The sequence below is a fragment of the Chelonia mydas genome, chromosome 3 (genome assembly GCF_015237465.2).
Source record: "Chelonia mydas isolate rCheMyd1 chromosome 3, rCheMyd1.pri.v2, whole genome shotgun sequence".
Classification (NCBI taxonomy): domain Eukaryota; kingdom Metazoa; phylum Chordata; order Testudines; family Cheloniidae; genus Chelonia; species Chelonia mydas.
The window spans coordinates 183,281,365-183,304,971 of NC_057851.1; the positions used below are offsets into that span (position 1 = coordinate 183,281,365).

General features: G+C 43.6%; 2 protein-coding genes across 9 annotated transcripts in view; one reads left to right on the top strand and one right to left on the bottom strand.

Moving 5' to 3' along the window:
* The window catches only part of REL (REL proto-oncogene, NF-kB subunit), a 45,542-nt gene extending 33,152 nt beyond the window's left edge, over nucleotides 1-12,390 (top strand). For both annotated transcript variants that reach the window (XM_027822322.3, XM_043543890.1), the window contains exons 6-10: nucleotides 1,345-1,449; nucleotides 1,782-1,994; nucleotides 2,310-2,384; nucleotides 2,517-2,591; nucleotides 5,119-12,390. In XM_027822322.3, the coding sequence (XP_027678123.1) occupies nucleotides 1,345-1,449; nucleotides 1,782-1,994; nucleotides 2,310-2,384; nucleotides 2,517-2,591; nucleotides 5,119-5,951 (1,301 nt within the window). In that variant the 3' untranslated portion in view covers nucleotides 5,952-12,390. The remainder of the gene's footprint in view (nucleotides 1-1,344; nucleotides 1,450-1,781; nucleotides 1,995-2,309; nucleotides 2,385-2,516; nucleotides 2,592-5,118) is intronic.
* Nucleotides 10,351-23,607, bottom strand: part of PUS10 (pseudouridine synthase 10) — a 77,166-nt gene continuing 63,909 nt past the window's right edge. For 6 of the 7 annotated variants that reach the window (XM_037895981.2, XM_037895978.2, XM_037895979.2 and 3 more), the window contains 7 exons: nucleotides 22,940-22,996; nucleotides 21,895-21,971; nucleotides 21,748-21,803; nucleotides 21,488-21,605; nucleotides 19,919-20,061; nucleotides 17,435-17,534; nucleotides 10,351-13,594 (listed from right to left, as the gene is read on the bottom strand). In XM_037895981.2, the coding sequence (XP_037751909.1) occupies nucleotides 13,556-13,594; nucleotides 17,435-17,534; nucleotides 19,919-20,061; nucleotides 21,488-21,605; nucleotides 21,748-21,803; nucleotides 21,895-21,971; nucleotides 22,940-22,996 (590 nt within the window). In that variant the 3' untranslated portion in view covers nucleotides 10,351-13,555. Of the gene's footprint in view, nucleotides 13,595-17,434; nucleotides 17,535-19,918; nucleotides 20,297-21,487; nucleotides 21,606-21,747; nucleotides 21,804-21,894; nucleotides 21,972-22,939; nucleotides 22,997-23,607 lie in introns of those variants that run through there. The other variant, XM_037895983.2, reaches the window with a different exon arrangement.

The window sequence follows — 23,607 nt, forward strand, 5'->3', positions numbered from 1 at the left end:
AGACCCTATTGGGGGCTGTTGGGTATTTTTTGAAATCTGGCCATCTATTTAGATGCCTAAATCCAAATTTTGGAGTCTAACTTTAGGATCCTGTTTTTGAAAAAATTGGCCATTGCCTCCAAATGTTAAAATTAAAAAAAAAAAACCTGTTAGCTGCTATTTTTTATTATTTTTTATTAAATATTTTTTAAAAATATTATTTTTATTAAATATTTCTATAGTGGTAGTGCCCAGCGATCCCAATCCTGACTGGGACCACACTGAGTAGATGCTGTGTGAGTGTATAGGAAGACTCATTGACTCTCGCCCCACCCTCATTTGCCCATCTCTTTTAGACCAAACTTAGCGGTTTGAGGACCAAGTATGTCCCTAAGTAAAAACTATAATCTGCTGTGCTGAGGTGGGGGGAAGGGGAGGGTTTCACTTTCACAAATTGCTGACCCAACCCTTTCCAGCAACTCCAGAGTGATGTGTAAGGGTCATTGACTAAACCCTTGCATTCGAGTTCTATGGGTCAGAGTTGCTGTAATGTTGATTAACAACCACTGGCTAAGTGGTGAAATATTTGCAACAGTAATGTGAGCTGGCTTTGGAATAAATATGGAAGATAAGTGGTTAAGAGTAGCAGTTTTGGTGTTTGGTGCCCAAGACAGGAAAAGGCTACATGACCAGAGCCTTCATCTTTCTTGCCTTCATCACCTGCTTACTGATTTCATCTTGGGCTAGGAACATGTTTCCAAATTACCTTCATGTGGAGGGCATTTTGAATGCCAGGTGTGCACTGCACTGTCCCTGCTCCAGTTATTTGCCTTGTTAGGCCAAGCAGGATGGAGACCTTCATTTCAGTTTATATGTACCAGAATTTCTCCTCTGCACTTTCATTCTATGGCAGCCACTAATGCTTTACAAGCCTTACGTACATAGTGGAGAGGGCTAGATGGAGCACCCCTTCCAGTACAGACTTTAATAGCAGGCCCAGTACAGAAGTGCATTCAAACTCACCTCTTACATTCACATCCGTTCATGTTGATAACACTGCTGTAATACCTGCCCATCAGTCATCCCAGGGCACTTTCGTAAAGCCCTCTCTCTTTTTTATTAGCCAAGATGGTCAGGGATGCAACGCCAAGCTCTGGGTGTTCCTAAACCTCAACTGCCAGAATCTGGAACTGGACAACATGGGATGGATCACTCAAATTGCCTGCTCTGTTCATTCCCTCTGACATAATTGGCATTGGCCACTGCTGAAAGACCAGATACTGGGCTAGATGGACCATTGGTCTGACCCAGTACAGCTGTTCTTGTGTCCTTATATCCTATCGCTATTTCCTGTTTTCTCTCTAGGGGCTCCCAACACAGCAGAGTTGAGAATCTGTCGTGTGAACAAGAACTGTGGAAGTGTAAAAGGAGGAGATGAAATATTTCTACTGTGTGACAAGGTTCAAAAAGGTAACTGTGATTAGTTTCTCTCCCTCTTCCCAGAATACATTTCAAATGTATTCAGCTGCGGAGGCCAACATTTTCAAACTTGGAGGCCTAAAGTTAGGCCCCTAAACCTTCACTTAAGCTCCTAAATAAGCGGCCTGATTTCAGAGTTGCTGAGCACCCTCAACTCCCATTGAACTCAATAGGTCATCAGCTCCTCTGAAAATCAGGCTATTTAGGAGCCTACATAAGGACTTAAATGCCTAACTGTAGGCCCACAAGTTTGAAAATGTTGGCCAGAGGTTTTAGTTTTTTCTCTCTGTACTAACTGGTACCTTCTGTTTCTGATGGACTAGATGATATAGAAGTCAGATTTGTCTGGAATGAGTGGGAAGCCAAAGGTAGTTTCTCACAAGCTGATGTACACCGTCAAGTCGCTATTGTATTCAAAACCCCACCATTTTACGAAGACATCACTGAACCAGTTACGGTAAAGATGCAGCTGCGAAGGCCTTCTGACCAGGAAGTCAGTGAGTCAATGGATTTCAGATATCTACCAGATGAAAAAGGTACAGTTCCTACTAATAGAATTCTTAAGAGTATGTCAAAGCTGTATTTTTACATGAGAGAGCAACCTTGAATCCATAAAAAGTTTGGTTTTACTAACGGCACTCCAGCATTGTCCTTCTTTAGAATAATATTAAGGGTGGTGGGTTGTGATTTTTTTGTATCAGCTCTTTAGATCACATATCTAATGAGAACTACATTTGGGAAGACCCTTTCCACTATAACCAGAAGGCATACATCAGTACTGGAAACTTTCATCACAAAACACAGTGGAGAGCATCCTAATCTCCAACACTCTTTTCTCCTTCCCCTTGTAGATCCTTATGGTAATAAAGCAAAAAGGCAAAGGCAAATATCAACATTGACTTTGCAAAAGCTCATCCAGGAATACGGTAAGGAAAACATTTGGTAGTTTGCTTCCATGTGGTGGTTTTTTTTTTGTTTTTTTTTTTTGTTTTTTGTTTTTTTTTAAAAAGAGCAATCCTATTCTTAAATAACAGGATTAATTGCCTTTTCCATCACAGGTCCCAATGTGTCCGAGAGGCCCAAAGCAGCTCCATTCCGGTCTATCCCTGGCGAAGGGCGGGTAATTAAGAAAGGTAGATTTGTCTGCACATGTCAATGCAGACTCTCTGATTTGCAGTGTTCATTTTCCATAGCAGAGAGTCCGATAAGGGCCCTAAGCTTTTCAAGCACTGGGGGCTAGTTTTCAGTGGCTAGAGGCACTGGTGGGGTGACGTTTGTATGTACAATTACCACACATGCATATACAGAGAAATCAAAAAGCCCTTTCACTTTCTGGTTCATGCACACTGAGCTGCAGTAACTTGACATGTAAATGCAGGCGCACAACTGGGAACATGCCTGGCCCGCTATCCACTGGGACTCCAGCACTTAAACTTCAAGGCCTAGTATTATTTGAAGACACCTATTATTTGCACCTGCCCCCGTCCCACCCCCAGTTCATTCATGGTCTCCCGAAGGGCCACAGTAAACTGTCACCCTCATGAGGTGACTCAGCACTCCATCCTGAAAGTGCTGCTGTAGGCCTGCTCCTCAGGTGGAAGAAAAGGGGGGCTCTCTAATACCCAACGTGAATCTGTCTAAAACAAATGGTTGAGGAAGATTTGAGGGGTCCTTTCCCCTCTCAGCAAGAGCACTCTCCCCTAGCAATGAGGGGTCTCTGGAGTCTGCCCCCTGCTGAGATTATGAGAGGCCAGCCCCTAATGCTCCCTCATGACAGCAGCAGTAAGGGGGCAGCTCACTGCAGGAGAGAGAAGCTCTTCAGTAGCAGGGGGCAAGAGGGGAACAAACACCAGCGGTCTGCAATGGGCCCCACCCCCAAAGTCCAGCACCCATGTGGGGAAGGAGCCCCTGACAGCCAGCAGGGAGGGAGGGAGCAAGCAAGCATGTGCTGCCCCTTTTCAATGAGAGAGAGGGGTAAGGGGCTGGTGCCAGGGAGAGCAGCAGGAGATTGGGTCAGAGGTGAAGTTGTTTGGACAAATGCTAAACACTGAGTAAAGTTTTCCAAAGCACCTAAATGTTTTAGGAGTCAAAGTGTTAGGCACCTAAATACCTTTGAGGATTTCGACCTTGGGAGCCTAAGTCTCAAAGTCATTGGGACTTAGGTTCCCAACTTATTTAGGCCCTTTTGAAAATTCTATCTGTTATCTCTGCATATCTCTGAGCTTTCAGACATTTGGTTCTTTTCAGTGAAGTCTTAACTTTACATTTCCGGGCTTTCCTCATCGTTTGTTTAAATGTTTTTTTATGGTTCCCCCTCCGCAGGTGAGGCCATGTCTACACTGCATCTGGGAGCAAGCCTTTTAGCCCGGGGCCACAGACTTTCTCTTGCACTAAAAACAGCTGTGTAGACAGTGCAGCTCAGGCTCGAGCTTGGGTTCTGAAGCCTGTGGGGAGTGGGAGCAGGACAGGCTTGGGATCCTGAGCTCCAGCCCAAGCTCCAATGTCAAAGCAGCATCTAGACCAGAAGTGGGCAAACTATGGCCCGTGGGACCCTCCTGCCCAGCCCCTGAGCTCCTGGCCCAGGAGGCTAGCCCTCGGCCCCTCCCCCGCAGCCTCAGTGCGCTGCGCCACCGGCACAATGCTCTGGACAGCCGGGCAGCGCAGCTGCAGAGCCGCAGCCTGACCTGGTGCTCTGGGCGGCACGGCTGTAGCGCCACCAGGCACCAGTGCTCTAGGCAGCGCGGTAAGGGGGCGGGGGGGGCTGGATAGAGGGCAGGGGAGTTTGGGGCCTGTGGTCAGGGATTGGGGGTGTGGATAGGGGTCAGGGCAGTCAGAGGGTGGGGAACGGGGGGGTTGGATGGGGCAGGGGTTCCGGGGGGGGGGCAGTCAGGAATGACAGGGGGTGTTGGATGGGTGGCAAGAGGCAGTTAGGGGTGAGGGGTCCAGGGGTGGTCAGGGACAGAGAGCAGGGGGTGGGTGGATGGGGCAGGAGTCCCAGGGGACCGATAGGGGGTTGGATGGGGCAGGAGTCCCCGGGAGCCCTCAGAGGGCGAGAAGCAGGGGGGTTGGATAGGAGGTGGGGGCCAGGCCATGCCTGAATGTTTGGGGAGACTCAGCCTCCCCTAACCAGCCCTCCATACAATTTTGGAAACGTGATGTGGCCCTCAGGCCAAAAAGTTTGCCCGCCCCGATCTAGACAGCTAGTTTTAGAGTGCTAGCATGAGCCTTGCTAGTACAAGTCTGTGGACTGGGGCTGGAGGTTTGCTCCCAGATGCAGAATAGACATGTCCTAAGATATTGAGAGTACTTACTATACAGCCTCAAAGCCATCCATATTTTTTATTGTAAGCTTCTCTAGCTTCCACGTTTCAAGTAAAGAAGGGTGATGTTTACAGCTAGTCTAACTGCAAGTTGGACATTTAGGGTTTGTCCTCCAAGGTGCTAAGCACTGTGGCCTGATCCAGCAAAGTAGGTGCTTAACTGCAAGCCCATGAATCATCTCACTGATGTCATTAGGATTGCACATGTGCCTAAAGTTAAGCCTGTGTTTAGTGCTTTTGCTGTACCACTTTGGCCGGCTTGACCATTTGAACTCCCTGCCATGTTTTTCATTCTTATAATTTCTAGGCATTAATTAAGATATTTGTTTCCTTTTCACAGAACCAAATATGTTTTCTCAAACTGCAATTATGCCACTGCAGAGAACTCCTGTAAGCACCAGTCAAATTCCGTCTTATTATTCCGCACCCACATGCAATTCAAATCCAATCCCACATCACCATACAAATGTGCAGGCCATGGGACCGGTTAAGCATGATGAAGCTCTTTCTTCATGTTGGCATTCCCTGTGCTCCTCTTCTTCATCGGGCAACACAGTTAATACACAGACACAGAACTGTTTTGTGATGGATGCACTTAACCCTAACCCACAAAACAGCAGTTCTCTCTCAGCTCTTCCTGAAAATGTTCTGAACTGGACTGATCAGAAGGATCTAAACTACTATCGAGATTTTGCCAGCACAAATGGTATAGGAGCATCAGCGATGTCACAGCAAGACATGCAGAATGTCTCTGATAGCAGCATCATGCATCAGGCTCACACCATAAACGTCACAGCACCCAGCATTGTTAACATGGAGACTGATGAAATGGGATGCATGAGCATGAACGTAGAAAAGGCATCATTTAATCAAGTTTTAAATCCAAGTGATCACAGGAGGCAAATCCATCAGGTGCCTTCTACCAGTACATCTCTAGCAGCTTCTTGTAGCTCATCTTTTAGTTCACAGTCCAACGCATTTCATTCAGCTGCGTACAATTTCGCAGACCCTCAAGTTGTGAACGAATCAAGGCCACCCAGCACTCTTATTCAGAATAATCAAAATAGTGCTTCCAATAGCCAGTACTACATGGGTGGGACCCAAGGTGAAGAAGAGTTTTTGAACTCCTTTGGAACCACTTTAGAGGATCTATTGGGGAGCTACAACCACTGAGTCTCTGTTTTGTTGTCAATCTGAAAACCAGTATCCAAAGTTTCTCTCGTGGCCAGAGACAGACAATTGATATGTAATTGAATATTCCTATTCATAGTTACTGCTGTGGGAGCCTGGCTTTTCCTCTTGGAATGTTTATCAGGGCAACTTATTATGCACATTTCAGACTATAATTAGGGTGGCTGATCAAGGGTTGATGCCACATTAAAGGCGACATTAGGGAATAGGGTTTGGGAATTTGTACATCCAAAGAACCCCACATAATTTTTTTACAGTGTTGGAAAGGGATAGTGAAGGGGGCTGCTAGGTGCTAAAGACCTCCTGCACTCAGCAGAAGCTCACCCCTGGAAACAGGTATCTTCAGAGGGGCCAAGTTTATATAATTTAAGGGAAAGAACTAGCTGGAAACAAAAACAGGTGTTGCTCCGTACAAAATTAATATAAACTTGCTAAATAAGAAACTAGACAAACCCAGGAATTGTCCTGCTGGTGCACAGCAGTGGCCTATTTAGTCCCCTTAATATTTTCTTCTTACCTGACAGTGCTGTCTCAACATTTTTATATATACGTTTTTATTGCTAAACTTAGCTTATGCACTGATCTTTTTTACATTTATATGTTCACTCCATTTGCTTAGAAAGCAAATTATTCTTAAAAATGGTAATGACTATGTCATTGTTAAGTCTATTTAAAAATATTAGAATGTTCCCTGGAATTCTTAAATAGTGCAGCTATGGTGTGGCATGAATTGTTGAACAAAGAAGCAAAACTACTTTGCACTGTTCTCTCAGTGTTTTTTTTTTTTTTTTTTACTCTAACGTACTGGATGCTTTATGAATAGTAGCAGGGGATTGGTACTGTAAGGAATACACTTTTTGGGGTTGCATGTGTTTGTTTTTGAATTTCATAAAATATACTGGGTTAGATCCTCTTACATGGCACCTCCTTTCTGGTGACTTTGGGCTAGTCGAGAAGCTGGCTACCCAAACACAAGCAGCTGAGAGTCCCCTTGCCGAGGAGAGTCCTGGGTGCCATAAAGCTAGCATTGCAACCTCTGCACCACCTACTTCTGGCTCCTGGCATCATGGGCAAAGGGAAGGTGTGGCCAAAACATGCTGTGCTCTGGACACCCAGAATGATTCCACGCTGCTAATTAGGATCCCCATCTGCACCCGGAATGAGGGGCTGTGCCCTACCCCTTTAGCCCCATAGGTTGTCAAGCATAACTCGGGCACCTGTGAGGATCTAGCCCATAAATGATATTTCTTTGTGGGGTTTTGGGGTTATCTTGTTTTGGTTTCTATAGCTTCAAGTTCTCTAATCAGACACATTCACTTTTTTTAAAGCTATTTAAACAGTCTGCTCCACTGCCAAAGGCATCACTAAACTTTTAAAACTCGTATAAGTCTATTTATTGACTGGAGAACAGATCTCACTGACTCCCAGATGCAATAATAAATAAATCTCATTCAGAGCAATAATTTGAAGGGCGTAGGTCAGGAGTTTTCAACCTGTGGTCTGCGGACCTGCAAACTAGGTCAAAGGGCTGGTCTTCAATACGGGGAGATCAACACTGCTGCAATTGATGCAGCAGGCATCGATTTAGCAGATCTAGTAAAAACCCGCTAAATCGATGACAGAGCACTCTCTGGTCAACCCTGGCACTCCACCTCTGGGAGAAGAGTACGGGAAGTCGACTGGAGAGCGTCTATGATCAGCGCAGCTCAGTGAAGACACTGGGGTAAGTCGACCAAAGCTATGTCGACTCCAGCTTTGTTCACGTAGCTGGAGTAGCGTAACTGAGGTTGACTTACCCCGGTAGTGAAGACAAGTGCTAAGATTTCCAAAGGGGTCCGCACCTCTATTTGAAATTTTTTAGGGGTCCCACAAATGAAAAAAGGTTGAAAACCACTGGTGTAGGTGATTATGCACCTCCCGTCGTAATGCTCAATACAGGGCAGGTGTGTGTATGAATTTCTGCAGATATTTTTAGATTGTATTATCGGGGCTGTCCCTAGGCATATGCGGCTACGTAGGGCACTGGAAAATGTGGGGCACCACCCTCGCTGGCTGTGGCTGGAATCCTCTGTTCTCCAGCCCCTTGCCTGTGCTGGGCCAGCAGGCTTCTCCCCACCCCCTCCCTTGCTCCTCAGCTGGCCAGCTGAGGCTCCAGCCTCCGGCTCTGCCGGTGCACCGCTGCTCAGAGTGGAGTCCTTCCCTGGACCCTGCCTACCTGCACTGCTTGGTGTCCGGGGGGGCTGGGTTGGGGCCAGGATGGGAGGAGTGAAACTTCCACATGGGGGGGCTGGGACTTAAAGTGACAGTGTGCTCACTGTCTCTCACACTTCCCTAACACACACACAGTCTGGCTCTCACACCCCCATACACTCTGCCTCTCACGAGTCAATCTCTCAATACAGATTTTTCTCTTACACACACAGTCACATACATACACACACACACACGTATTATTGTTATTACTGCTTGGTACATCCTGTCAAAAGGCTCGTGGTGAGTGGCTGCAGGAGGGCCATGGGCTCTGGCAAGATGCAGCCCCCATGTGACAGCACGAAGCCTGCCTTGAGCCATTGCCGCAGCATTTGCTGCGTACAAAGCATGGTGTGTGTCAGCAATGGGGGGGGGGGGGGGGTTCTGGGGGTCCGCAGGCAGGAGTGGTGGCTGGGCCACCTCAACACACTGGGGTCAGCGGTGCTGGCTGGGGACCGCCTTCAGTGGAGCATAGGGGCTCTAGTCTAATAATACTGTATAGGGCCCCATAAATCCTAAGGATGGCCCTGTGTATTATATATGCAGCTGGAGCTTGGACAGGTGCTTCCTATAAATCTAAGGTGAGAGGAGCTGCAACGTGCTACTCGTCAGCATTTTCGTAATACTTTTAAAATGAATGAAAGGGACCAAGCAGCATTTTTCATGTGATTTGTAGGTGTAATAACCCAACAGAGCATGACTGAGGAAATATAAAGCTTGAAATATGTGGTCAATCAGTTTCTTTAAAGTTCTCAATTAACATTTTAGTAATTTTTTTATTTCAAAAATTCTTTGCTACAATTTTTTATTGTGTATAATTAAATATTTTAATTCACCTCTGTGTTTTCCTTTTTGGCTCCAAGATGAGCTGGTTTTGTGTTTATACTCTGTCCCCATAGACCATTCAAGAACATTAGATTGAAAAAGAAAATCGGATCCTAACAGTTATTCAGCCCCTCTAATACTCCTTGACTTAAATGAGGCTACTCATGTGAGGCCCCAAAAGCTTAAATCAGCTTGAGAGACTCTGCTTTTGTTTTGTTCATATTAGGAAATCTGTTTTTAAGGCATTTTCCATGGCTACTGAGTATCGTTGGCTACTGGGAAGCCTAAAGTGACTAGTACACTAAGAGCGTCTCTGTGTAGTTTTTTGCATTGATTGCCTAAATTGGTAGAAAAACAAATTTAGTTAAATCAGCACGCCACCATAGTGTATAGGCAGTTACAATGTAAAGATGTGTTTATTGGTATAGCTACAACTATGAATACCTTTACTAAACCTACCAGTTTAGTTAGAGCCATGCAAAATCTCTGTGTAGGCCTAAAGCCTACTTTCTGAAAAATGACTCCTGATATTTTTGCAGGGGCTCAGCTGTTGGGTGTCCTTGACACCTTCAAGAAGCCTGCGTTTCAGAGGGCAGCTCTGCACAGCTATTGTTTGAAATGTAAGGTCCAGGGGATGTTTTCCTTGGAGTAGTGAATAGTAGGGATGATGCTCTCTAGATTTACCACACATCACCCACTCTAGTTATTTTAACATACCTTTTTCTTCTGCTTTATGGGAGTTGATCCTACAAATCCTTCTTCCCACACCAAGTCCAGTTGAGTTAAATGAACCATCACGCAAGTGTAAGGATGTTCAATGCTGGGCTAAATGTCAGTTTTCTTATTGGCTGCCCCAGTTCCTATGACCTTTGAGGGACAACAGTGCCCCACATTAGATTCTGAACAGAATAGCCAATTCTAAAAAGCTATATCTTTTGTTAGGAAAGATAAGTTTAGGACACATGGGGGAAATGCGTACTTTTAGTGATGCCTAGAGTTCCTTCTGAGTCAATGTTAATAACTTTTTACACACACTAAGCTGTCTGTCTTTGGGCTGAAATGTTGCAATGTATGAAACAACTTTTGTTTTCATTCTTTGCATAGTTCCTTTCAGTGTGTTACATTTCTGATCTGATAAGTTTCTATAATAGACTAAATCCTGCTCCCTTTATTCACACAAGCCATCACCTTAATTCAGTGAGGCTACTTGAAAGGGTAAGTTTTGCCCTGATGTTGTTTTTAAAATAAAAGTATAATTTATTTTAGTTCCAGTTCTGCAATGTAAATTACAAACAAACACACAGGCTGAAGGAGAGAAGGGTTTATTTTCTTGTTAAACCTGCAGATTTTAACAAAGTTGCAAAACAAATTATATTAGCTTTTCAAAATTTTCTTTATATTTTATGTGATCACTTTCACTACGTAGCCAATGAACATAATTGGATGGTTATGTGTATAGGCACCTTAGCTACCACCTTAGTTTCATGTGCATTATACCCAGAGGTGAAAGTAAGCCAGTACGGCATACCGGTAAGAAAGTGGCTGCTGGTACACAGCTGACTGTATGGGCAGGGCCGCTGATGGGGGGGGCAAAAGAGGCAGCTGCCCCGGAGCCCGGCGATTTAAAAGGGCCCAGGGCTCCAGCTGCTGGCGTGGTAGTTGCCAGGAGCCCAGCAGCAATTTAAAGGGCCCGGGGCTCCTGGCCTCCACTGGCATGGTAGCAACAGCCGGGAACCCCAGGCCCTTTCAATCGCTGGCGCGGGCCGGGCAGTACTGACTGGGGAAGTCTGGCCCTGGCCTCAGCCCCACCCCTTCTGGGGGCCCAGAGGCACCCCCCCTGCCCAGGACCCCTGCTACTCTTGTACCAGTAAGTCAGTTAAGTTACTTTCACCCCCAATGCAGATATATTAGGGAAAGCCTGTTGTGATTCAGGATCTTTGGGAGCTCTGCAGATGCAAGGAAGGGAGATTAGACCCTATATTTTAAAATAGCCCTTACAATCTCATCATCCAGCTACACTCTAGCTCTAAATGGTGTCTTCATTGCTCCCATAGCACACGCTATATTAGAGAGAATGGTGACCAGAGTGTTTTTTTGTACTAAGACAGCACTAGCAGCGTGCTCTCTCTCTTTTTTTGCCTTGTTAGCTTTGTAGCAGACAGGAGGGGCTGTTGTGTGATATCTGCTATGTCTATTCCTGCTGATTTTTCCCTATAGATTTTGGAATTTAGAAATCATTATTAATAGGTTCAAGAAATCAAGACAATTATGCTGGGTTTCTCTTTTGTGCATTCAATTTCTTATGTTTTCCATCATTCACATAGTCTCCTTTCTTAGTGTTTGTAACTGTTCACACAGATGATTATCTAAGTCAACTACTGCTGGAAGCGTTTGCTCATAGTAACTTTTATATTAGAAACAAAACCTGTAGTCTAAATTATGCTCCTGATTCTAGAAAGAAACAGAAATGTACTTTTGAACTCCTACATCCATGTTTACATGTTGGAGATAGTGGAGAAGAGGAACTAATTTAATGAGTCTTTCCTGACCCTAGCAGTGGGTACAGTCCACCCAACAGTTCCTCCCCCCACCACCACATAAATAGCAGTGTGTCTTGCAGAATACCTGACATATTTCTGAAACATTTTAAGAAAAAGCCTCTTTAATAATTCCAAATCCCCTCAATTTCTTCCTGAATCTGTATTCATCTTTTTGTGCTTCATAGGAGCAGAAATAGCTCTATGATGCACTCACTCAGTCTTGATTTCATCAAATATAGCAAGACGTGTTGTAAGGCAGTCCTCTTAATTTCTCATTTGGGTTACAACCTGTGAGGCCATTTCACACTCACATATTAAAGTGGGGACTTGTTAATTTATACACAAGTTTTCATACGCTTCTATATACCTTAGCTTCAGCTACAGTGGCAAATCGGGGCCTTGTGATTCACCACTGGTAGCGCAGACTGGACTCAAATGTTTTTGCTGACATAAAAATGCCAGAAAACCACATATACTACAGCCTCACCGTTCCTACTGCAGGTAGAGCCATATGGGTAGTGAATTAGCTTGCTTTCTTTAGATTAGGCCTTTTCTGTACTTCATGCTAAAATTCTATCATGACTTGAACTTTTTATCTGTCTTTCACTTTTTGTACAGGAAGTGGGATGTGGTGTAAACCTGCACACAAAATGTAACACAAACAGATGGCTACTTTTACGGCTCTTTTGCAGAGGAACTTGGACCTGCCACTATTATGCTAAAGAAGTAGCACAATAAAATAAAATTAATCAATGAACATAGTAAGTATACCCTAGGGATGATTAAAAAAAAAAAATCAATTAAAACTGTTTTTCTGATGGAAAATGGAGTTTTCAACTAGATGAAATTTTTCAAAAAAATTGGCTACTTTCTGTGGGAATTTTCAGCTTATGTCAGAAAAACCGCAACATGTTTGTCAGCCAAAACCCCAAATATTTCTGTTCAGTAATGCCACTACGGTCCCTGAAAGAGTTGTAGTTTGGGCACCTCATGTCCCCACTCTCCTTCATGTGGTGGCTTCCCCAGCCAGACTACATCTCTCATGCTGCACACAGGGGCTCAGCAAGAGGGGAGACATGGGAGATGTAGGCTGGTCAGGGACCCTGGCCTACAGAAGAGAATAGGAGTATGAGGTACTTGAACTACAAATCCCATGAGGCACCTCCTGAATTTCTGAACTGAATTTTTGGGTATAAAGTTTTTAGCCACCCCCTCCCCCCTACAATAGTCAAAATCCAACCAGCACCAGTACATATATCGGGGAAATATTGTAGGCCCGATTCTGCTGCCCCTACGCATGTTGAGTACTCCTCACTCCAGGAGTAGTCCCACTGATTTCAGAATTCCATATTAACTGAGAATTGTCAGGATCAGACTATAACAAATCCTTTATATGAATAGTCTTTGGCGTACTTAGGAACAGGCTTTTAGACTGCTGATCTGGGAAGTGGTACAAACATCTAGATAAGATTATGCTTATGGTATCTGATACAAACGTGTCTACTTTTTTTTTCTGGTTAGGAATAAAATTAGATGATATATGGGTATGTGTGGTTGCAGGGAGGGGAACTTCTCCTTTCAATCAAAGGGTTTCAAACAATATTCAGGAAAGCATATTTGGTATAGCTTGCAAAGATCAGGGTTTGGACATCTCTCTAAATAATTTTTTTTAAAAGAAACCACTTACTGCTATTAATACATCATTAATACAGCCTGTCAGAGACCCCTTTACACGGGATGGTAATTTATTTACAATAAGGCTGCAAATTAATTGAACAAGCATCAACTGATCCTGAGTTTTTAAGCCAATTAAAAAAACCTGACAGATCAACATGATCCAAATGTTCAACAGAAATATTTTGCAGGGGATAAACAAGTTATCATACAGTACACAGTTCAATTTGTTGTTAGCTCCTGATAAGAGAGTCAAGTCACTCTTCCTCTTCCCACTCTTCTTCTGAATGAAAGACTCTAATCATTCAGGGTTGGAGGCCAATCAACATCAACAGACTAAAAAAGAAAGAGGGTTGGGGGTGGAAAGCAAAATCACTAGATCAGGAGACCTGGTGTTTTAGAAAAGACTTGCCACTAGCACTTTCTGCATATTAACAAAAGACTAACTTTAATACAAAAGGGGAACAAATTCTTAAAAAGACATGGCAAAGCAGCATAACACAAGAAGAAGAACAGGAGTACTTGTGGCACCTTAGAGACTAACACATTTATTAGAGCATAAGCTTTCGTGGGCTACAGCTCACTTCTTCGGACACATAGAATGGAACATATAGTAAAAAGATCTTAAGGGTGGCAATTTTGCAACAGAAAAGCTTCAAAAACAGACTCCAATGAGAAACTGCTGAGCTTGAATTAATATTCAAACTAGATACCATTAACTTGGGTTTGAATAGAGACTGGGAGTGGCTGGGTCATTACACATATTGAATCTATTTCCCCATGTTAAGTATCCTCACACCTTCTTGTCAACTGTCTAAATGGGCCATCTTGATTATCACTACAGAAGTTTTTTCTCCTGCTGATAATAGCTCATCTTAATTAATTAGCTTCTTACAGTTTGTGTTGCAACTTCCACCTTCTCTGTATGTATATATATATAATCTTCTTACTATATGTTCCATTTTATGTGTCCGAAGAAGTGAGCTGTAGCCCACGAAAGCTTATGCTCTAATAAATGTGTTAGTCTCTAAGGCGCCATAAGTACGCCTGTTCTTTTTGCGGATACAGACTAACACGGCTGCTCCTCTGAAACAAGAAGAAGATGGAGTGAGCTAGTACACAGGGTCATGGGGTTTCTGCATTTCTTTGGTGGCCCATATGCTTCTGGCAGAGTGTACGCTTGCATTTTGAAAAAGCCAAAAAGCTTTTAACCTTTACAGTTTACACTAGGCTTTTCTAAGTGTGACCTAATGCAGTAATGTTGATCTGAGGCTGCAGCCAGCCAGCTCTAAACAGTATTTCAGGCTGATTAGGGTGAGTTAAATGTAATTAATAACTATTGTTATTGCTGATCAATACAGCAGAAAGATCCAGCTATTACAGGATTGAGGATGGAGTTTGGAACTGTGGGCAGTGTTTGAGTAAAGTCTGATCACTCCCCAAATACGACTCCTCGACATGTATAGTTCATTCAAAAAATAAGGTGGCTGATTTTATGTAGGTCAGATGATTAAGTCATCATTACTTCTGGTCAAAATGCACAAATCATATTTGACACATACTGTATTAGCAGCAAGTCTAACAAGTAATGGAATCGGGATTATCCTTCTCCCCTGGCCTCACGGCCAATTCCCTTTGGGCGTAAACTTGTTGCCAGCTCTGCTCCCGAGGCAGCACATCCGTCACTAATGAAGCATCAGGCATTTGTCAAGTAGGGGTCACAATGACGGCACATTAAACACCCTGGCTTCAAGATTGCCTAAATTAATCATACCTATTCCTTACCTAATCTACATCTTCATAAAAAGATTAGGTTCTTGGGCTAGGCTAAAATCCATTATTAGTAAAATGACTAATTATTTTCCAAGTCCCTAGACATCTTTCCTAGTTGTGTGCAATAATTGCACTGACACCATTCAGCGAGAGTGCAACGCTTATCAACTGCAGTCTAGCATTAGTTGCTCATGTTCAGCAGTTGTCTTTGTAGGCTCCTTCTCACCCACTCCCCTTTACGGGGATACAGTTAGCAAAGATAAAATCCTGATGCTGGCTGTTTCACATTAAAAAAAGTATTAAACTGCAGCCATTTGTTTAAATATTAAGTCCAAGCCTATGCTGTTCTCTGCAGTTAAAAATGTTAGGAAAGCAGAATCCCCACAGTATCAGTAACTTTTTACAATTATATTTCAGTAATTCCATTTGAAAATTCCAGAAACCAAATAACTTATTTTAGTCCATCGTTTTCTTAAGTAAATCACTACATTTTACAATATATGTAGTCAGATGACAATACTGATTATGACACTAGAATTACAAATTTGTAGCACGCGTGCAGTTCCTCAAACATGTCTGGGTGAAATCCTGGCCGCACTGCGTGCAGAAGCCAAACTCCTACCGATTTCAGTGACACCAGGAATTCATTTATAATTTAAAAGATTTGTTATCAGGATTCCAGACAGACAACTGTGTGTGTTTATTCTGTGACACAGGCTTAAGAATTTAGGATCAGATAACTTAAATCATTTTCTATTTCCTTCTTTAATGTGAAATTAGTGATCATGCCTGGTTTTTAATACTTGCAAAATCTTCCCTTCATCTTAAGATCTGGTACAGCCCTGGCTTCCTCCCATACTCTGCCCTACCAATATGTCTAACTCCTGATTTGCAGGGACCATCTTTTGGTACAAGAAAAATTTAGTCTTCATGCCCATTTGCTATCGGGGTAATGAGACTGTAATATGGATAGGTGTCAATTAGAAACCAAGCTGAGGCTACCAGCAAGGAGTCAGATGTTATCCAGTGTTGCATTTGAATCAGTGGCATTGATACGAAGGGTGACATTTCTCTTATTTCTGATGCAGCCCCACTTCTCAGAAGTTCTGTTAAAGGGAGAGGGTATGGCACACTTAACACACAGAGCAAAACTCCCTATTGCTAAACTACACTCCACCATGCACTGATGAACATTATAAAGCCAGAGTTTAAATAAGCACGATATATCCAGGAGACCCTTCTCCAGGTAAGCAGATTCCTGCTCCCGTGGTGAGCCCTGAAGACGTCAGTGAAGCACATCTATGACATCATTGGAGCATATGGCTCAATGACGTGTTTAAAATTTTAACGATTATTTTGTATTAACATCATATTTTGCATTAATGGCAGTAAGGATTGTTAATTAGGCCAAAGCAAGAAAGTTTATACATACGGCTTATGGGCTTGTCTACACAAGGCATAATTCCAGAATAGCTATCCTGATCAACTCCATGTGTGGATGCTCTTATTTTGGAATAAGACTGCCTTATTCAAAGGAGCCTAATCCATTTTGCAATAGTTAATCTGCTTTAAATTCATACCGTACCTTCTTTTGGATTATTTTTCATGTGTAGACAAACCCTTACAAATGCAATTGCTTTGCTGACCTGAAGATAGGATATATTATAGGGGAGGCCAAACTTACTGACCCTCCGAGCTCCACATGACAGTCTTCAGAAGTTCAAGAGCCGGGGTGCACCTGCTCGGGCTCTGGGCTTCCCCACTCCCTGCAGGACTGTCTCAGGGCTTCAGCACCCTGGGAGGTGCCTTCAGCAGGAGTGGGGCAGCCCCGAGCCCTGGAAGTCCCGAACCCCGGCACACATGCCCCGCCAGGCTGAATCCCCAAGACCTCCCTCTTTGCTGGGCAAAAGCCAGAAGCAATGTGGGGGGACGGGATGTGGGGTCATGTCCTCCTCCCACCCCGATTTTTGCACAGCAACTGCTGGAGCCAGCAAGCTGGGAGCTACGGCCGGCTGTGGGGAGAGGCAGCGGCCTCTCCCTGCAGCTCCTAGCTGTTTGCCACTGCCTCTCCAAGCAGAGCTAACACTTGGGAGCTGCAGGGAGGGGTCACTGAGGGTAAGGGGGTCATACCTGGGGGGCATGATTCAAGGGGGGGCCAACCTTTAAATTGTGCCCCCACACTCTCAGCAGGCACCAGTCATCTCTGGAAAAAGCCCCTAGCCCCACCACTGTGCCGCAGAGCAGTAGCCCTAAGCTCTCCCGCCCCCACACCAGTCTGGTAGGTGGAGAAGGGGGTGCATGGGGGGGGGGGGGGGCTCCACGAGCCACACTTTAACTGTGAAAGACCCACATGTGGCTCGCAAACCGCCGTTTGGCCACCCTGATATATTATGAACCGTTTACCTCTACATCCAGCTCCAGAATGTCAGCAGTTCTCTTAAGTAGGAAGCCAATATTGGGTTTTGTTCTTCCAAAATCTCCGTGTACAAACTCTTTAATGTAACTAGATCTTGCTTAAGGAAAAGTGAGTTTGGGCCTTGCGTGACCGGAGCTGATTAATATAGAAAGGTGAAAAGGATATGGCAAAAAACACAAAGCAGAAATACCAAAATCTATTTCTGTTCCTGATCCAAGATACAATGTAAGTGTTTGCAAAATCAGTTGTGGGAGCTGTTGCCATCTTTAGCTTTTGGGATCTAGCTCTAAAGTTGAAAGCTACCATACCTCACAGTCCATCCTTTTGTTTGTTTTAAACTGGGTAGTGACATTTTGCTAAATTCTAAACCCGTTACAGTAAGTAGCAACCGATACTACATACCGATATTTAGTCATTAGAACAGTTTCATGATATATAGGCCTAATGGCCTGTGATGGGCTATTAGATGGGGTGAGATCCAAGTTACCCAGGAAAGAATTTTCCGTAGTATCTGGCTGATGAATCTTGCCCATATGCTCAGGGGTTAGCTGATCGCCATATTTGGGGTCGGGAAGGAATTTTCCTCCAGGGCAGATTGGAAGAGGCCCTGGAGGTTTTTCGCCTTCCTCTGTAGCATGGGGCACGGGTCACTTGCTGGAGGATTCTCTGCTCCCTGAAGTCTTTAAACTACAATTTGAGGACTTCAATAGCACAGATATAGGTGAGAGGTTTTTTTTGTAGGAGTGGTGGGTGAAATTCTGTGGCCTGTGTTGTGCAGGAGGTCAGACTAGATGATCATAATGGTCCCTTCTGACCTAAATATCTACGAATCTATGTTTCATTTTTAAAATGTTATATAACTATTTCTCAGATAATAAATGAGTGAGTCATACTGATAACTTTCCTTAAACAGACTCTTAGAACCTAAGTGTTAGGCAAATATTAAAACAAAAACAAATACATTTAACCCAGGATCTAACAAACTCACAAATACAAATTAATTACATATCTTGAACCTCCCCCATGCCCTCCATTGCATCTAGGGCAGAGGTGGGACAGTCCTACACGGCCCCTGAGCTCCCGGCTTGGGAGGCTCACCCCGGTCCCTCTCCCGCTGCCCCCCTTCCCCCTCAGTGGCACTGCTGCGCGAGCAGCGCTCTGGGCAGCGGGGCTGCGCACTCCTGCAGGGTAGCGCAGCAGCGTGTCTGGCTCCGTCCGAGTGGCGCGGCTGCCAGACATGCTGTTCTGAGTGGCACAGTAAGGGGGCAGGGGGGTTGGATAAGGGGCAGGGTGTCCCGGGGGGCAGTCAGGGGACAGGGGGCAGTTGGATGGGGTGGAGGTTCTTGGGGGGGCAGTCAGGGGACGGGGAACGGGGGTGAGGGGGGTTGGATAGGACGTGGGAGTCCCGGGGGGCCTGTCAGGGGGCGGCGGTGTGGATAGGGGTTGGGCCAGTCAGAGGATAGGGGGGTTGGATACGGGGTAGGGTCCCGGGGGATTCCAGGAAGGGGCTGTCAGGGGACAAGGAGCAGGGGGGGTTGGATGGGCTGAGGGTTCTGAGGGGTCAGTCAGGTAGTGGGAAGTAGGAGGCGGCCGACAGGGGGCGGGGGCCAGGCTGTTTGGGGAGACACAACCTTCCCTACCCGGCCCTCCATACAGTTTTGCAACCCCGATGTGGCCCTCGGGCCAAAAAATTTGCCCACCCCGTCTAGGGGATGAAACACATTTCTGCTGATTCAATGGAAGCTGGAATAGGACTCTTGGTATTCACACAGTGTTTGGAGGCCAATATACGAACTAGAACCAAGAGGATGGATTAAAAAGTGTTTTTCAGGCAAAACTGAGAATTTCTTAACACATCCATTCAGAACACACAGCATATTTATAATGCTACTACCCAAATCAATCTGAAAAGTACTATTGGCCATGTCTGATACTTAACTTCAATACTGAGAGATTTTACTTAAAAGTAAACAAAAAAAGCTGAGTGCTTAGGGTATACTATGGATGTAGAGCCAAATGCTGCCCTCAAATCACCACTGAAGACTTCAGTGAAAATACAGGCAAAAAAACTCAGCAATTGGCATATAACATGCACAAATCTTTATCCCAGTCTAGAATATGCCAAAGGCTTGCAACACTCCATTTTTAAATTACAGATAACGGGCCTGAAATCTGTATATAGCTATACATTTGTTGCTCTCCTGTATCTTGAAAATAATGAGGGGCTTTTTGTTGTTATGAAGCAAAACAACGTATACCAATTGCATTTCTGAGCTTGTAACTTGTACGTTTCAGCTCAAAGCAAACTTAAAAAAAAAAACCCTTAAAACCCAATATATGAACCTGCTGAAAAATCAGGGGTTTATAATACACAGACTACACTAGCACTTGCAAAAGAAAACACCGCCTGTATGTCCATGGTAACAATACACTATTTCTAAAATTTATCATGCAGTAGGTCTAAAGGATACGTCCCTGCCTGAGTTTTCAGATGCAGGCGAAAGTGATGGTCATCTATGTACTCGGATTTCATGGTATGAATGACACGAGATCTTACAGCTAAAGGCCTTCTGTGAAGAACCCGCAGAGGTGTTTTTTGATCAATCTTTAATTCCTTTTGGAGAATTTAAAACAAATAAAGAATTGTCCAACACAGTGCACAAACAAAATTAACACATATATAGCTTCTTCTTTTCATATAAGACAACTTTTTAACAATATATTCTGGTAGTTGAAGGATCTTCTGAGAAGTGTTTCTTCTTTTTTCAGTCTTCCTCCAAGTATATCAAAGAAAAAAGGAGGCAGCTATCTTTTAAAGTCTTATTGGGAAGGCCTCAGGTGGATACGAGCTAGAGGAACCACAAATGCAGAGGCATAATAACCTTGAAATCTCCATAGTCTCTTGCTGGAATAACTCCAGGATTTACAAACTCAATGAGAGCCTCAGGGCACTCTCAAAAAAATTAAAGGCTTTTGTGGAAACTGCATCCAACCCTCCACAAATAAGACTTAGAAAACAGAGCTGAGACGACCAAAGATTTCATCACATTTCTTTAAAGAGCTTTCCTCTACAAAAAGAGGCATTGATTTGGGAAGCATCTTTTTCTAGTGTGATAAAAAAAATGTTGAGCACCAATTGTCCTCATGCATTTTAATACTTCAAGCCGAAACACACAAATTTTGGAGTAAAAACTAAGTAACAGTCGTCTCTACTTGAGAATGCTCTTGCTACCAGACTCTTAGGCCAATGTTCCAACACTACAAAACCTGAACATAGAAATGGGCATTCTACCAGCCAATGTATCTCAACACAATGTGTCTCACCAACCGACACTTGGTCCATATTCCACCACTACATTCTCTTTACTTCAGATACTTGTGTCAGACCTTTGGGTTGCATGATTTTGCACTGCCATCTGAACATGGATTTATTTGCTGTGACTGTCACCAAAGTGACTTTGACTGGGGCTGGACAAAACAAGGGGAAGAGGGATAGCTCAGTGGTTTGAGCATTGGCCTGCTAAACTCAGGGTTGTGAGTTCAATCCTTGAGGGGGCCATTTAGGAATTGGTCCTGCTTTGACCAGGGGGTTGGACTAGATGACCTCCTGAGGTCCCTTCCAACCCTGAGATTCTATGATAAGCTGTAGCTGCTAGTTCTGTTTTAACCTCCTCCTCTGTTTTGCTTGTCTACCCTTAGCAATGTTGAGATGGCACGAAGGGCACTTGGGTAGAGAGATTTCCACCTCCAGAAGCACTTTGTGCTGTCTGTTAATTGGCACATCATCTGTCTCTGAGTAGGCTAATAACTGGTCATCCTGGGTGAAGGAGACGCACAGCAACAGTGACTGTGTGGTAGGAAAGAGTAGACTTAACAGCATAAGAGGAATGGCAAATGGGAGAGTGGATACAATAAGCCCTAGAATAAAAGGGTGCGAGGAACCCATGATCAATAAAACACGATGAGAGAGAAAAAGAGAGACACGTGCACTACCTACCAAGAGACAGGTGCTCTATAAAAGCAAAAAAAAATACAGATACCTTCATATCATCTAGAAGTGCAATATCTTCCTTCTGTATTGCTTTATCTGTCCATATTAAGGCACTGTAGGTCTTTGTCTTTTCCTCCTCTCCTTCTTTCATATGTCCAATGGCCTCTCTAAACAAAAGAAATGAATCACACATAAGCATAACTACAGAGCTGTATAAATGAGGATGTTTAGAGCTGTATAAATGAGGATGTTTGCAGAATTCCCAAAGCATCATTTTGAAATCCCTTGCCAGAGACAGTAAATACTGACCTGGTGACAAGCTGTAAATCTCGAACTTTTATTTTGTCTGAAGAGTTATTAATTTTCTGTGATGTCAGAAAAGGAGTTAGTTAGCAAAGCTGTCCTGTTACAAAAGTACATGTGCTTTATGATTTTCATGAAGTGCAAATGATTTACCTGCTGAAGTTCCTTCATTTCCATGGCAGTAAAATGTATTCTATGAGGATTCACAAGCTCAATTGCAAAGGGCCTTCCTGGCAACATGCACAGAGTCATAAAACATAAAAACATGTTGTTCTAAATTAATGTTTGGATTTATGCATTAAGGTCGGAAGGTGTAAAAAATGTGTCTCCTCTTATGCACACACATATGAGGTTTGAGGCTTTCAGAGACATGGCCATCAGATGGAAGGAAAGTAACAAGGGACGTTTTTTGGCTTCTAAACCTAAGTATTATCAGTAAGTGCAAATTACTGCTTCCCAGAAGACATCTTGTACAAGTCTGTTCTAATTAAAAAATAAAATAAGAAAAAAGTTAATTAGCTTATTTTCTGTCACCTACAGCAATGCCCAGGTGCAAGATGATGTTAAATCCAGCTCCCTCAACTAAACATCTGTTGAAATGGCTGCACTTTCTGTGCTCTGGGCCAGCGCTGATCCCAGGATACGCAATGCCTGGAATTATACCACAAATTAGCCAGCGTCTGGTACACCTCATTATTGATTTTTACTCTTTTTGCTACAGTTGTTTCAGCGTAGCTGAAAGCTATTGGTAGTATTAGCACAGCTGATTAAAGGAGCTACATCCAGAAAGTGAAATGATCATCTTGAAAGAGCAACAGGCATTTTTCTAACTAAAAGATGCAAAAGCGAATTATATAATAGAAAACAATATATTTATTAATGTGACATAAATGGATTCAAATGAGGAAATGCAAGATAGAACATTTATAACAAGCTATGGATTTCTAAATGTTTGTATTTGTGCAGCCAAGAAGATTATGGTGAAGATTATAATTCTCACACAGAATTATTTTTATGAAATAATGTCAGTCTGTGTGTCTAAGTAAATACGTCAATGAAGTTATTGAGAGAATGTTTCAAAGTAGCACTTGTGTCGCAAGCTAGTTTTCCATTTACAAACAGCAAAATGTGTCTGAGTAGCTCCAAGACACCATTTTGTTCGGTTTATGACTTTAATCAAGGGACATTCCAACCTTACCACTGCCTAGCGTTCTCACATCCACATCTTCTCTTCCCGAGGATGAAAAATTAAAACCTTTAAAAACAAATATGAACAGAGAATGAGAGATTTTACCTTTAAATTTTTTAATCAAAGCTTTCTCAGCTTGTTTGTAGAAAAAGAAGAAAAGCTGTTTAATTTGATTTTAAAATGTAGCCTGCACTCTATTTTAATAAAACTGGAGAGAGTCACTGTCTCATCCCTCAAACAGAGACTTCCTAGTTCCTCTGCCTGAGTGAGGGACATCACAACCTTGAGAAAGTTTAAAAGAGCAATTTAATCCTAAAAGGAATCCCACTCGCTGCTAATCTCTACTCCTTTTCTTACCCAGATGGAGTTAAATACCTAAAGGTTGTGATTAAACTCAATCTGAGACTCCAGCCTTTTGTTGTCCCCTCATGCCGTGACTCTTATCCTAAACACACTCATGAGCTTCCCAAGATTTCAGCAAGATTCCTCACCTCTGAGTCTGTTAGCCATACACTTGGCCAGAAGGGGAAGGGAACTTCAGGTGTCACCTGCAGGAATAGACTTATTTTTTCTCTCTCAAGGTATGGTAAGGATTAGATTGGTACTTAACTTCCTACCTCTGACCCCTTCCCTAGTTAACCTGGCCCAGGAGCAGTCACACCTCCATCCCTCCTAGG